Source organism: Drosophila willistoni, chromosome 3R (genome assembly GCF_018902025.1).
Source record: "Drosophila willistoni isolate 14030-0811.24 chromosome 3R, UCI_dwil_1.1, whole genome shotgun sequence".
Classification (NCBI taxonomy): Eukaryota; Metazoa; Arthropoda; class Insecta; order Diptera; family Drosophilidae; genus Drosophila; species Drosophila willistoni.
Window position 1 is genome coordinate 78,109 of NC_061086.1, and position 16,017 is coordinate 94,125.

Below are 16,017 nucleotides of genomic sequence, written 5' to 3' on the forward strand. Positions count from 1 at the left end.
GGAGGTGTTGTCCATGGGTCCTAAGTGATCCAAATGTAAAGTATGTAGCGGTGTGACTCCTTTGGTTATACAATGCAAATATCCTTCTTTTTTACCCAGCTGTTTATTATGAACTATACATTTTATGCAGTTTGCAATCAATCTTGATACTTTACTTTCCAAATGCGGTATCCAGTACTGTTGGTGGATAGCGTGCATTGTCTTGCGCGTCGAAAAATGTCCAACCTCGTGCGATCGTTGTATTATCTCGCGTTCCATTAGCTTTGGTACAACCAATAACTCATTACCTTCAACTTCTTTGAATAGCAAACCACTTTTCACGTTGAAGCTTTTATATGGTTGCTGCTTTAGTACCTCTATAATCGCGATAATATGATCATCTGTCTGCTGTGCCTTCTTTAAATGCGCTGTTATTTCATCTTTTACTACTAAGCACGACTGCGGGAAACGGCTTAAACAGTCCACGTGCTGCATCTTAACTGCTGATCGGTGCTCCACGTTCAAATTGAAATCTTGTAGATACAATATCCATTGCGCAACCTCCCTTGGGATGTCCAGCTTTGACGTAGTTTGCTTAAATGCAATGCAGTCTGTCACCAATTTCACCGGGATCCCTAGCAAATAATGTCGAAATTTTTTTAACGCCATGTATGCTGCCTTGACTTCAAGAATGTAGCTATGCCTCTTCGAATCTGCTTCAGATGCTTTCTTACTCCAAAAATAAATCGGATGTAAATTGTTGTCAAATAGCTGAAGTAGTACTGCTCTAAATCCGTCTTTTGAAGCATCCGTGTGCAACTCGGTTGGTGCCTCTCGAGAATAGAGGTGTAACACTGGTTCACTTATTATCACCGTCTTCAATTGCTGCAACGCCTGAAGCTCGCTTGGACCCATAATAAACTTGACATCTTTTTTCAGCAACTTGGTAAGGGGTCGTGCTATCTGCGCATACTGAGGAATAAACTTTCTAAAGAATCCGGTTAAACCAAGAAATGCCTGAATCGATTTGACGTTTGTGGGAATTCCGAAACGACTGATCGCCATCGTCTTATCTTTACCGGGCCAAATCTTTCCATCTTCAATTTCGTGACCTAGAAAGGTTATGCGTTTTTGCAAAAAACTACATTTTCCCCATTTTATTTTCAAATCATACTTTGCTGCAGTTTCTAATACCAATTTGGTTTTGTTTAGACACTCATTTGCTGACTTAGCATATACTATAATGTCATCCATATATAATTGCATTATATTCTTGTTAATCAGATCCTGAAATATGTGGTTAACGAAACGAATGAATAAAGCAGGAGAATTACGAAATCCAAATGGCGCTCTATTAAACTCGTATAATCCTTCTCTAGTAATAAACGCTGTATATGATTTGCTAGATTCCTCTATGGGCACATGGAAGAATCCGTTTTCCAAATCCATAATCGTATAAAAGCTTGCTGCCTGCAATTTCTCTAGCACTTCATCCATTAAAGGAACTGGAAAGCAGTCTTCCAAGACTATGCTATTTAGCTTCCTGTAGTCTACACAAACCCGCAAAGTATTATCTTTCTTCTTTACAACTACAACTCTGCTAGCAACATTCGAAGTGGATTTGCGCACTATTCCGTTTTCTTCCCACTCATCAACTTGATTTTTAACAGCTCCCGCTTCTGGTGACGACAAACGACTGGGTGACTGCCTAAATGGGATTATTGCGCCATCTGGTACAATTTTTAATTCAATAGGACAATTTACCTTCTCTGCATCATTCAGCTGAAAGCTATCCTGTATCAACGCTTCGACTTGCTTTTGATATTGCGGTGGGGCCGAATAACTACATGAGATGTCAAAAACATTGTACCAATTGTCAGCATATTCTTCTTGCGATTTGGTGTCTTCAACCAGGCTCATAAATGTATATCCACGCTCATCGATCGATACTCTAAACTTCTCCACAAAGTCGTATCCCAAAATAACGTCACAGTCCATAGTGTTGCTCTCCACTACCAAGAATTTTTGCTGCGTCTTTAGGTTATCCACGATGACTTCTGTCTCGAAAAAGCTTTTTGCTTTTGTTTGGCTTTTGCCTAGGACGCAGAGCATTAAGCAACTTTCTTTTAAATCAATCTTACCCAAGTATTTTAGAAAAGAGTTCTTTACAATAGTGACATCTGAGCCCGTATCGATCAAACCGTCAACATTTACGCCATTCAACGACACCGACTTGACCCGTTTTTGTATATTTATTTTACGAACAGCTGATAACTTTCTGGGGCAATTAGTTGAAATATGTCCACTTTCATTACAACTAAAACATTTTCTATCCGCACTGTTACAGTCTTTACGCTTATGCTCACTGGAACCGCAATTAAAACAATATTCTTTCTTTTTAATGTTTTCCACTTTTGCAATAGACGTGATTTTTCGATTGTTTTTCTCAATATTATCAAATTTTTTTACATGTTCGAATACACCATATTGCATTCTTTCTTTTATTCTTTCTTTTAGCGATTTACAATTGTACATTGAGAACTTGAACTCGCTTTTAATATTAAGCCCATCAACTATGTACCGTATAACCGCCGCGTCTTCGATTTTTCCAGCACTGGCAATTTTTCTCATATTTAGCATATATTCGTGAAACGATTCACCACTGTGCATTTTACGATCGCGTAGCTGTTGATGTAGGTCAGCGCTACTCAAATTTGACTCGAACTCACAACACAACATTTGTCTCAAACTCTGAAAATCACTCACTGTTTCTGACTCGAGATATAACTGTGCCGCACCACTCATTTTATTTCTCGCTTGCACATACATCTGCTTGTCTGTGAGCTCGTAAGCTTCGGCATTCTGTTCAAAGTTCTCAAACCATTTCTCTACCGGTACATTGTAACCGTCAAACACACATACAACTTTTTCGAAATGCTCAGGGTTTATTTTGACTTCTGCATACTTTCTCTCATCTGCTTCGATTTTAGGAGAAAACATGTGTATTAACTGTTGCATCTTTATATCTAGATCTCTGGGATCACTTTTTTCTACGTCACTAACGTCTTTCACTTCCATATTGTTTTTTATCGATTCTTCATCTTCCACTAAACCAAACGTTTCGTTCAAGGTCTTCTTTTCAACAATCTTCTTTTCGTTCTTTTCGTTTTTCGACTTCGCTGGTGTGCGCAATGGTGGCGACATTTCGGTTTTTCGCGACTTCGTGGCGCCGACTGATCGACTGTTCGAGAACGATTTCTTAGAAAAGCTACCGCGCACTACTGGAATTTTCACAACTGTACAACTTTTATTTGGATGTTTTGTACCAACTTTTACAAAATCAACCGCAACTTTACAACTTTATTGTTTTTTTAAATTCCAGCACAACCACATTTTCATTTTCTAATCACTTTCTCCACATTACACCTGCACTAACACAAACAAAACCGGCGAGCCCCCAAATGTGAGGTTAACATTATATTTGTAATAGTTTATTGTATATAATATTAACTGAAATGTTTAAATTGAGGTGTAGTACATATGTATATTTCTTTGAGAATAATAATTGATTTCATAACTGCCGAACGCTCTCGTAACCCGTTTATATCTTGCCCGTTCTCGACGACGACTGCCCTTCGACTCTCTCTCTTAGATGCCTCTCACTCTCCGCTGCTCCACGCCTCATCAAAATAGGGGCAATCTCAGATCAGTGTGCCCATCTCGTCTTTACATATATATAGATAGTATTAATTATTAGTCCTAATTTAATTAGAATTTTATTAAGATGAGATGGTCTTGGATTAGTTTCTTATTGTTTAGTAAATTATTTTCAAAATGTAAAATCGTATAATGCTGGAATATTAACTACCTTATCTAATCGAATTGGAGATGTATCCTTATTATTAGCTTGAATATTAAATTATGGTAGATGAAATTATGTTTTTTATTTAGAAGTTATGGAAAATGAATTTGAAATAATAATTATTGTTAGTTTAGTAATATTAGCTGCTATAACAAAAAGTGCTCAAATTTCTTTTTCTGCTTGATTACCTGCTGCGATAGGTGCTCCCACTCCTGTTTCAGTATTAGTTCATTCATCTACTTTGGAGACTGCTGTAACTGGTAATTCGACTTAATATTTTATTAAAAAATTCATGATTAGGACACTTATTATTGTTATTATCAACTTTAAGTCAATTAGGGTTACTAAACACTGCACACGATATTCGAATTTCTAATATGTTGCTACACAAAACACAATATTCGAATTTTTACTTTAGTTTTCACATTGTATATTACAGAGCACTACAATGACATTAAAACAACAGTTGACTTTATTTAAATTGACTGTTAGAAAACGTTTGTATAGGGAAAAGAAATTGGCTGTTTTAAGGGGTTTTCCGGCAATTATTTATTGTTTTTAAGATGTATTATAATATTCGGGGGCAAACAAATCCAAAGGGATCAATAACCATGAAGATTGGTTCAGCAGATCTCGAGTTTTAGGTGTTTGAACTAACACGACTTTCTTTTATATATATAGATTTTATACTATTAATTAATACAAGACAAATGTTGTGTTGCGATATGACTGTGTTCCATGCTCCTCTCTCCGAATAAGAATAATCGAGCCAGTTAGAAAAAGTAAGCAAGGGCACAAAAAGTGGTAGCGGCATACAATATACTCTCAATGATGCCAACTGCCCAAACATGCATTTGGCATGTTCCCACATAGAAACGTGTTAAATTGCTTGTGCTTCAATTTTGATACATTTTTATGAAAATGTTTCTTGTAGAGCTATGATATAGTGGTCCGATCCTGACAATTTTCATACTTTATCTTACCCGGGTAATAAAAAGCCCAAAAAAAAAAAAAAAATCGCGATGGCTCTTAAGATGGCTGAGTAGAACGCATACGCACAGACGGACAGACAGACGGACATGGCTATATCAACTCAGCTTCTCATGCTGATCAAGAATATTTTGTATATACTTTATGTGGTCGGAAACGTCTCCTTTTGTGCCTTACAAACATCTGACCACTTTTATAATACCCTCTGCAAGGGTATAATAAGTTGTCTATTTCACCAAGCTCTAAGCGTAATCTCACCATTTCAAGTATCAGACGAAAATTATCCCAAGAGTCTGGATCGCCTCAACGAGCGATATGACAAGAAAGTTCTTATTTTCGTAGAACATATTTCAAGTTTATTTAACATATGCTAGCAAAGGCAGATGCTGTTACCCTACGTACAATTTTGGATACGGTTTCAGCTCTCCGCGGATCATTGTTGTCTCTTGGGTCTGAAGCTGATGTATTAAACACAGTACTTATTCACATTGTTATGTCAAAAATTGATCTTGAATCCAAACAAGCATACGATCGGGTTCAAGAATACGATAAATTGCCAGACTGGGCCGACTGTTATCAAATTCTCAGTCGACACTGTCAGTATTTGGAAGGGTATCTGCGAAACCGACAAGAGGAAAGACCCGTCAGAGACAAAATTCATAGTACTTCAAAAGTATTTGTTGCAGCCCAAAGTAGATGCATTCAATGTCAGTCAACTGAGCATAGGTTAGGATTCTGTCCAGTTTTTAATTCGCTACCTTGTTGGATTACTTCAAACAGCAATAGTTTTTATTCAAGACAAACATGGTGGGTTTCAGCTTGCAAGAGCATTACTTGATTCTCTTATTCTTGATACTCTGAGCTTACCTTTATAACTGAAGAATTAGCCAAAAGGCTTCAGCTTCCGTTTCGTTACGATCATTATGAGATTGCTAAAATCGGTGAAATACGTACACATATGAAACATTGCGTATCTACCAAAATTCGTTCAAGAATATCTCCAGATGAATGGAATATGGAGTTTATCGTGACTAAATCTATTGAGTTAGCCGACCCATTCTTTTATAAGCCCGGAAAAGTCGATCTATTGCTTAGCGTAAAGGAGTTTGATCTACTTAAAACTGGTAAAATAAGTTTAGGAGTTGGTCTTCCTCATCTAGTGGAAACTGCATTAGGATGGATTGTCGGGGGTAAGATTGCTGAACCTCAATCAACTCAACAATACACTTGTAATTTAACGCAACAGCAGGACCTTAACATATTATTAGAAAGGTTTTGGAAAATGGATGAAATACATGGAATTCAAAATAAAGATATTTCGTTAACCTCAGAAGAACAAGCATGTGCAACTCACTTTTAGGTGCACACACAATTCCTGGATTCAGGGCGCATCAGGTTCGGTTGCCGTTCAAGGAATCGCCTGAACTCCTTGGGGACTCCTTGTCCTGTGCAAAAAGGCTCTAAGTGGTTGCATACCGAAAACAACATAGCAAGGGATCAATTAGCTCTCATCCATGAAGACAATCTTCCACCGCAATGCTGGATTACTGGTCGTGTCGAAGCTATACTTGGAGCAGATGGAAGGGTCAGAGTAGCCGATGTTCGCACCAAGAAAGGAATTATTCGCCGCCCAATCTGCAAACTTGCTCCATTGCCTTTGAGAGATGACATTTCTGTAAATTGAAGCAGTCATACTTCATCCTTCATTGGGGGAGTATGTTATGAGGAGACGTCATCGTTTACTTTGTATTTATTAAAATTTAATATATTATTTGTTTAAGATTATTCGAATTTTTACCACTGTATTTACATTAACATGTTCTAAAAGCTTCTGTTACATGGCTCATGAAGAGCTTCTTACTCATGAAAACGAAATATAAACCAGAGGGCCGGGGCTAACTTCGACCGCGTCAAAGTTTGTATACCCTTGCAACTTTTTTGGTAACTCTTTCCTTACCTATAGCCATCAAAGTGGAAAAACGTTTTATCTTAAAAGGCTAATGTTTGCGAAAGAACGGCCAACAATCGTAGCATAGGAAATAACGAAGTTATTGGACAAAGTCACAGTTTTCCACCGATCGTTCCTATGGGAGCTATATGATATAGTTACCCGATCCTTATCAAATTTGGCACAGTCATTAACAGATATATTAAACTAACAAATGTTTAATTTGAAACCAATCGCGTCAAAAGTAACGAAGTTATTGACAAAAGTCAGTGTTTTCGAAAGATCGTTCCTATGGGAGCTATATGATATAGTCACCCGATCTTGATCAAATTTGGCATAGTCGTTTTTATGTGTAATTAACTTACCAATATTTCACGATAAAAGCTCAGAAAATAACGAAGTTATTAAGAAAAGTTACTGTTCGTGACTTTGCCATTTGTATGGGAGCTATATGATATAGTGATCCGATCCGGCTGAATCCGAGATATACAACGCCTGCAGCATATACAAGCCTATATGCAAAAGCAAAAGCAGCTCTATAGCTCTTACGGTCTAGGAGGAGTTTGCGTTGATCCAGACGGACGGACATGGCTATTTGAACTCGTCTCGTCGTGCTGATCAAGACTATATATACTTTATATGGTCGGAGATGCTTCCTTCTATGCGTTGCACACTTTTGACCAAAATTAATATACCCTTTTTGCAAGGGTATAAAAAGACTTCTATCTTGAATTCGAAAAGGAGAAGACCTTTTTTTTCTTACTCCACTCAACATACTATTGCGCATTGGAGTTTTGTACCATCTGCAACTGGGCAGATCAAGAAATCCTCTCCTTAAAACTCTTAAATCCACTCCGCAGATTGTGTACTGCTGTAAGAATCACATTTAAGTTGAGTAATCTAGTAATCACAGAGAATAAATTCAATTTACAATATTTTCTACCGTTGTTACCATTGAAAACGAGTATTAACGAGTATTATCAACTTATTTTTTTGGTGTGATTGCGAAAATTTTTTTTTTCAAAATTTTGCTGTTTACTAGTTTTTATTCTCGCAATGCAGGTTGCTTTACTGCATTGTCGAGGCAATCTCCTTGGTCTTCTTGGAATGTTTGTAGATACGCAGATGAAAAAAAATCTTGGAAGGTAAGAATATAGAATTAATGTATGCAATATTTTATGAAGTCTAAAAAATATAGGTGCAAGGTAAAGTAAAGGTCGATCGGGGACCATTTGATTCGCAAATGGACTACAGGTCCCGCCTTAAGTTTAATGCATCTGCATCAAAGTTTCATTTAAGCGGAATAGTGTGCACGATTGGCCCGGCTTCAAATAATAAAGAATGCATAATAAATCTTATTAAATCTGGCGTGCGAATAATGCGGCTAAACTTTTCACATGGTACACATCATGAACATTGCAGCACAATCCAGGCTATAAGGGAGGCAATAACACATATTACTAAGGAAATGGGTGTTTATAAAAGCGTGGCTATTGCCCTGGACACAAAAGGTCCGGAAATAAGGACTGGGAATATTGCGTTGGATAATTCTGAAATCAAACTAAAAAAGGGGGATATTGTTCATTTATCGACCAACAAAGAAGTAGAGAACAACTGCACCAAAGATCTCATTTATGTAGATTATAAAAGTATTTCAGATATCCTCAAGCCTGGTAATGATGTTTTTTTAGATGATGGACTTATTTTATTGAAAGTACAGCAAATCAATGACGATATAATTATCTGCAATGTGGCGAATGGCGGATTGTTAGGTTCAAGAAAGGGCGTCAATTTACCTGGCGTGCCAATTGATCTTCCCACCGTTTCCGAAAAAGACATATCTGATCTTAAATTCGCAGTTGAGAAAAAGTTGGATTTTATCTTTGCCTCATTTATTCGTAATGCTAAAGCATTGGCCGAGATCCGTCAGATTTTGGGGCCCAACGGCAGTCACATCAAAATAATAGCAAAAATTGAGAACCAACAAGGCTTGCATAACATAGATGAGATAATAACTGCTTCGGACGGAATTATGGTAGCTCGCGGAGATCTTGGCATTGAGATACTCACTGAGGAGGTTGTAATAGCGCAGAAGGCCATTATCGCCAAGTGCAACAAAATCGGAAAACCTGTTATATGTGCTACACAAATGCTGGAATCCATGATTAACAAGCCAAGACCTACTCGAGCGGAGGCTTCTGATGTGGCTAATGCTATTTTCGATGGCGCAGACTGTGTTATGTTATCCGGTGAAACAGCTAAAGGAATGTACCCTGTCGAATGTGTAAAATGCATGGCTCGAATTTGCAGTAAGGTGGAAACTGCTCTATGGTATGAATCTATTCAAAATGAAGTTAAAAATGTCATGAAAACCAAGTCGTCAGATCAACTATCAACTGTGTCTTTTGCTATTGCTGAAACTGCCCTTTTAGGAGATGCGAAGGCCATACTAATAGCTAGTCCATGTGACCTAATTCCGCAATTAGTTAGCCACTTTCGGGCAAGTTGTCCCATAATCATGTTGACTGGGTCAGCTGTCCAAGCTCGACAAACACTGATTTACCGTGGTATATATCCATTAGTTTTAAAAGAAATGAAAGATGGTTCCAATGATTTTGAAGAAATTCTACAAGCAGGCATCAAACAATTATCCAAATTGCAAATGCTCGAGGGTGAAAAAAGCGGTACCGTCGTAATCGTAGATGCACTAAAAGCTGACAGAATATCATTCCGGCTCTTGTCCATAAAACGAAAAAAAAAAAAAGATTTAGTGAAAAACTTCAAAATAGCCGAACAGAACCCGGATAATAAAGACAAATATAAGAACCAAGAAAATGCCGCAGACACTAAAGTAAACGGACAAGAAACATCAGAAAAAAGAAGCGAAAACTATCTGAAAAGAACTAAAAAGACAACAAAACAGATAAACAACGAAGAACTTAAGCGATATAATAAAGAACAAATATCAAACTGTATCAAAGCAAAACTGAAACAAAGCAAAGAAGAGTTACATGATAATGAATAAAGAAGAAAACGATTTGTTCTTGTGAATAATTTTTTATTCAGTGTCATTCTTTCTTATTTTATGCAAATTAGTCTCTCAGCTTAAACTTTTTATACCATGCACCCACAGGGTAAAATTGTATATTCACTTACCAAACTGTATGTTATAGGCTTTATAAACAAAAGAAAACATTTCCGACCCTATAAAGTATATATATTCTTGATCACCATAATGTCAGTATGTATGCGCGCTGATTATGAAAGTTTAGGCCCACTTCTGCACCCATTATCAGGGAGCCGTTTGCCTCCCACAATTTGTCACACTACTTTGTGATAATAATTTTTACCGACATACCAAATTTAACTAAAATCGGAATGAAAATAACCAAAATAGAGGCGTCGCTGGTATGTACAGTGGCGCAAAAAATTTTTGATACATAAATTTTTGGACCTTAAATTCTGATTTCATCCGATTGTTATATATTGTTTGTGAAAAGTTTTCATGTCTTAATTTATAGTATTGAGATCATGTACCCTAAATTTTGTGCGCTTATCTTTGTTTTTATACCCTTGCAAATAGAGTATATTAATTTTGGTCAGAAGTGTTCTACGCATAGAAGAAACCATCTCCGACCATATATAGTATATATTTTCTTGATCAGCACGAGGAGACGAGTACAAATAGCCATGTCCGTCCGTCTGGATCATCGCAAACTCCTCCTAGACTGTTGGAGCTACAGAGCTAAAATTTTATGTAGGCTTGTTTATAGTGCACAGGTTGTATATCTCGGATTCAGCCAGATCGGACCACTATATCATATAGCTCCCATACAAACGGCAAAGTCCCGAACAGTGACTTTCCTTAATAACTTCGTTATTTTTTAAACTATTGTCGTGAAATTTAATATGGGTGGGTTTATTACTTTGATGGCTATAGGTAAGGAAAGAGTTACCAAAAAAGTTGCAAGGGTATACAAACTTTGACGCGGTCGAAGTTAGCCCCGGCCCTCTGGTTTTTAAATGGATTGTGTTAAAAAGCTTTTCTTCTCTCTGACGGTCGTGTTTTTTCATTGCTCCTGAGTTTTTATCAATATTTAGTGTTTCTCTCAATTTTTAATTGTGCTTAGTTTTGTTTACGCTTTCGCCGGTGTAGTTTGCTTGTCACCCTTGTGTTTTAGTTGCTTAATTTGCCAAATTAATTAGTTTTTTTTCGTGATTAGTGTTTGGTGCATTTTATATACTTTCTTTTATTTTCTCTGTTTTTGTTTTTTTTTTTTTCTCTCGTCATTGCTTCTGCAGTTGCTCCCCTCATACCGCCGATCATAACAACAGTGCTAGTGTTTTTTTTTTTTTTTTTTTTTTTTTTTTTTGGTTGTCTCTTCTTTGTGCTTGTGCTCAGCTTCACTCCCTCGTAATCACTTTTGTGACGCCGCCTCTCATAGCTTGGCTTATAACTGTTCTTGCACTCTTTCTTATGCTGTGCACTCTAGTTGTCTCCTTGTTTTATTTGTATTTATTGATTTTTTTATCAATAAAAAAATTAATTACTTAATTAAGTAATTATCAATAATTACCTTAGTGGTGTGTTTTTTAATTTTCTATATATTTATACCCTTGCAGAGGGTATTATAAAATTTGTCAGATGTTTGTATCGCACAGAAGGAGACGTTTCCGACGCCATAAAGTATATATATTCTTGATCAGCATGAGAAGCTGAGTTGATATAGCCATGTCCGTCTGTCCGTCTGTCCGTGCGTCCGTCCGTCTGTGCGAATGCATTTTACTCAGCCGTCTTAAGAGCTATCGGGCTGAAATTTTTTTTCGGTGTTTTTTATTACCCGGGAAAAATAAAGTATGAAAACCATCAGGATCGGACCACTCTATCATATAGCTCACGAAGAACTAGAAGAAACATTTTCATAAAAATCGGAGTATGCTATGAAATTTACATATGTGATTGTAAAATAATTGTAAAATAGAGAGTAAAATTGTTTTGTTTGTATATTCATGAATTGAGTTGCAGAAAACAAATTTTGAACATGTAAAATTATTATTACCAAGGACTGCAAGGGTATATAAACTTTGGCATAGCCGATGTTAGCTTCTTTGATATTTTTATATATTTTTGCTTTTTGTTTTTTTTTGGCTTTTCAATGGCTTGTTGTCTACCTACTTGCAAGCATTATGTTCGTTTTGATGATCAGTATACAGTAATATCTTGTTGGCTCTGCGATAATCTAATTCACTTAAAATGTGCTGGCCTGGACGGCCGCGACTATGACAAATTTTCTGGTTTGTCTGTGTCTAAGCCTGAGCTTGGCTTAATGCGCTGGACTTGCCCATCTTGTGCCAGCCAGCAGCTTGGTTTTAGCCGTATGTACAGGGATCTTCGTTTAAAGTTTCTTTCTTTAAACAAACTGGCCAAACAGCTGTCTAACGAGTGTGACTAGCGTACATTTATTGTCACAATTCAAGTTCGTTCCACATTCTAAGAAGTTGCCCAAGAAGTGTACCCTTGAGTTGCCTCATAAGCAGTCGCTAGCACTCTCTATCTTACTTTCGCCTACACCATCTTTTTGTCCCTCTTTATGCTTTTCTTTTCAGATTAAAGTAGCCAGCACAAGCCCTGCTGTACCTCAATCTATCCCTCACGGGAACTCTGATCAATTACAGAATCTCGCTGGCTCTCAATCACTTGTGGATTCAAATGCTTCTCCGCCTTCACTAACTGTAGTGCCTCATCGCAAACAATTATTTATCTTCAGGCCTGCTCCAGATACTTCTGAGTCGTCTGTGGCAGCTTACATTGGTAATATAACCCTGCAAAGTTTAAGTTTTCTAGGCCTCAAATAGGAATTTCCTTTTTTAAAATTACAATACCAAATGAGTATTTCTCAGCTATGGTAGACCCTAATTTTTAGCCAGAGGGCCTAGTTCCTAATTCAACTTCTACTTCAAAAAACTAATATGTCTAGTCCTTGCATTCATTATCAAAATGTAAGAGGACTTCTTACCAAGCCGTCTCCAGTGCGCCGGTCTGTTTCACACGTAGGTTTTCTAATCTCCGTAACATTAAATCGAGGTATTTTAAAAGGTTTAAAAAAACAGGTTTGCGACTCGACTATGCAAATTTTTGTGTAGCGAGGTCTCAATTTTGTCTCTTAAATTCTCAATGCTACAATAATTACATACATACATATAACGTGCGCTTTGAGGTTGTATTATCTCTAGCTTATCATCTATAAAGTCGTCCTTCGTACCTGGGCCTGATAATACACCTAGTTGCATCCTTAAAATGTGTTCGATTGCCCTATCTAAGCCTTTATCTGGGTTATTTTTTATAGCGAGTGAGACTTGTGGCTTTCCTGATGTTTGGAATGAGTCCGCAACACGTAAGCTGCTTGACAAAATTATTACCTCTTCCCTGCAACACACATCCATTATTTCTCCTTGTCAGAATGGCTTCATGAAAGGTCGTTCGTCGCTTACCAACCTTTTAGAATTGACTACCCTTGTACACCATGGCTTTCGAAACTGATGTTATTTATACTGACTTTAGTAAGGCTTTCGATACGGTTGACCATTCTATGCTTCTTACGAAACTTAACATTAGGGGCATTTCCCCGAAACTATTGGCTTGGTTAAAATCGTATCTTATTGGCGGATCCCAAAAGATGTCTTTTCGTTCCTCAATATCTAAAACTGTTCGAGTTACCTCAGGTGTCCCTCAAGGCAGTCATCTGGGTCCACTGTTATTTACACTGTTTATAAATGATTTGCCTTTGGCCTTGGCTCATTCACGCGCGCTCATGTTTGCGGATGACGTCAAGACTTGTTATTCCTATAATGATCCTTCTTTCAAACAGTACTTGCAATCAGATCTCGATGCGTTCTGTGATTGGTGCCACGTTAATTACATCTTAATGCCTCAAAGTATTCTTATATGACATTCAGTCGTTTGTCTCCGTTCCTAGCACATTACTCTATCAAGTCTGTTCTGTTAGATTGTGTACCATCATTCAAACACTTAGGCGTTATGTTTGACCCAAAACTTTCTTTTAATTTTCACATCTCTTCTTCAGTCTTCTTGGCTTCATTAAACGTTGGGCTAAAAAATTTGATGATCCTTATGTAACAAAGGTTTTATACACTTCGTTAGTTTGCCCTGCTCTAGAATATTGCTCGCCAGTGTGGAACCCCCAATATGATGTTCACCAACGTAGTATTGAATCGGTACAGAAGCAATTCCTTAAGTTTGCGTTACGCGGTCTTAATTGGGACCCGAGTCTTCGCCTACCTTCTTATTCTGACAGACTTCTTCTTAATCTTAATCTTAATCCTCTTAATCTTCCTTCACTTTACAACCGTAGGCTCGTTTTTGGCATTCTCGTTCTCCATAAACTTGTCAACGGCGAAGTCATTTCTACTAACTTACTAGATAGGTTCTCTGCCAATCTTTTAACAACCTTTCTCACCTTATCTCTCCTCATCTTTCTGTCACTTCTCTTCGCGCTATACTTTTCAATCATCTACAACGAAACCGCTGAATACGTTTTGGACTTGGATTGCTTCCAACTCATCCCTGACGACATTGTCTGTGAATCGGGGCATAGCTGGCACCTTGTGCAAATAAAACCCTCCACCGGGTTGGGGTTGTTTCGTTGTGTATAAAGCTAAGCTACCTTCTTCAATTAATTTTTTGTCTGTATTTTAGTTTGAGCTTTTTCATCGAAATAAAATCAAAATAAAATAAAAATGGTATACAGTTTAGCTTAGTTTGAATAGATCTAAGCCCGTTTCTTAGGGTACGAAGGTGTTTTGCCACGTCATAATTTTGGGCCTTTTTATTAAAATCCATAAAAAAAACCATTAGAGATACGCCCACAAAATTCACGGTACATCATCTCAAAAGAATGTCCAATTCAATACTATAACTCAAGACATCAAAACTTTTCACAAACATAATGTAAAAATCGCATGAAATCAGAATTTAATTCAATTCAATTTTATTTCACGCTTTGTTATAAATACAGATTGTTTGTTTGTGAATGGTATCTTACAATATTTTAAGAGTTTAGACTATGAACTAGGCCTTTCTACTTAGGTCTTTATTTACATATTTACATGACATATGGCGTAAGCGATGACATAACTAAGTATTAGGGGAAAAAAGACAAAGAAGTAGAAAAACCCCAAGGAAATTTATTACAAGCCAAATTAAACACGAAGACTACACCTAAATGGCTATGCCAGATTATTTATATGCGTATATGTTGAATCATGACACTTGGTTATGAAATTTTGCGTTAATCGCAATAATCTAAAATCTACCAATTCAGCATTGGCTCGACAATGTAGGTCAATCGTAGAATGATACCACTGGAGATTTAAGATAAGCTTCAAGACTTTATTCTGGCTGATTTGCAATTGGCTTATGTGACATTTGGCTATATCTGACCATACTGGAGCACCGTAAAAAGTTACTGCTTGGAAAATTGACCTAAACAAAAATTTGGCTATATCTGACCATAATGGAGCACCGTAAAAAGTTACTGCTTGGAAAATTGACCTAAACAAAAAAATTTTGATTTCTATATTAAGTCTCGAGTTTCTATTTATGAACGGATATAGCGTACGTACTATATGTTTGAGTTTTTTATTTGTATTGGATATATGGTCCTTGAAGGTAAGTCTTTTGTCCAGTGTAATACCCAGGTATCTGACATTTAGCTCCCACTTTATATATTCCATGCCTTATCTGATATCAGTTGTTGGCACGAAGATATCCTTTCGTTTTTTTGTGAAAAATATTGCCTTAGTCTTTTCTGGGCAGACTAAAATTTTCCATTGGGAGAAATATATATCTAGGGACTCATATGCTGCTTGGAGGTTTCTAGTTATATCTGCAGAATGAATTCCCCCACAAAGGATTGCTGTGTCATCCGCAAACACCGAGGTGGTACAATTGGGTAATATTGGGAGATCAGAGGTATATATATTATATAGTATAGGCGATAGACATGACCCTTGGGGGGAGCCTGCTGAGATATTAACTGCTGTGGATGAAGCATTTCCTAGATATACGACGTAAGATCTGATTTCTAGATAACTTTAAACTATCTTTATGGCCGCGGGGGGAAAGTTGAAACAAAACATTTTGCGGATTAGTCCATCGTGCCATACTGAATCGAAGGCGGCTTTTATATCAAGCAGTACCATTCCAGTTGACATAGAG

General features: G+C 37.1%; 1 protein-coding gene and 1 long non-coding RNA gene across 3 annotated transcripts; one reads left to right on the forward strand and one right to left on the reverse strand.

Annotated features, from left to right (window-relative positions):
• Nucleotides 1-3,454: 3,454 nt before the first annotated feature.
• On the reverse strand, nucleotides 3,455-4,260 carry LOC111519497. Of its 2 annotated transcripts, none has more exons than XR_002724392.2 (2): nucleotides 4,030-4,260; nucleotides 3,455-3,703 (listed from the first exon to the last, which is right to left on the reverse strand). It is a non-coding gene; the product is annotated as an uncharacterized LOC111519497 (long non-coding RNA). The 2 variants fall into 2 exon arrangements; XR_006953757.1 differs by having other exon boundaries at nucleotides 3,455-3,738.
• Nucleotides 4,261-5,846: 1,586 nt separating this feature from the next.
• On the forward strand, nucleotides 5,847-9,833 carry LOC6650860 (pyruvate kinase). The gene is made up of 3 exons (XM_047009321.1): nucleotides 5,847-6,021; nucleotides 7,755-7,924; nucleotides 7,978-9,833. Exons 1-3 carry the CDS (start codon nucleotides 5,847-5,849, stop codon nucleotides 9,802-9,804), a joined length of 2,172 nt encoding a protein of 723 aa, XP_046865277.1. The 3' UTR covers nucleotides 9,805-9,833.
• Nucleotides 9,834-16,017: the final 6,184 nt, after the last annotated feature.

Coding starts and splice junctions, on each gene's coding strand:
- LOC6650860 (XM_047009321.1), top strand. CDS start 5,847: ATGGAGTTTATCGTGACTAAATCTATTGAGTTAGCCGACCCATTCTTT. Junction 6,022..7,754: donor ATTAGGATGGATTGTCGGGG/GTAAGATTGCTG, acceptor AGTATTAACGAG/TATTATCAACTTATTTTTTT. Junction 7,925..7,977: donor ATGAAAAAAAATCTTGGAAG/GTAAGAATATAG, acceptor TAAAAAATATAG/GTGCAAGGTAAAGTAAAGGT.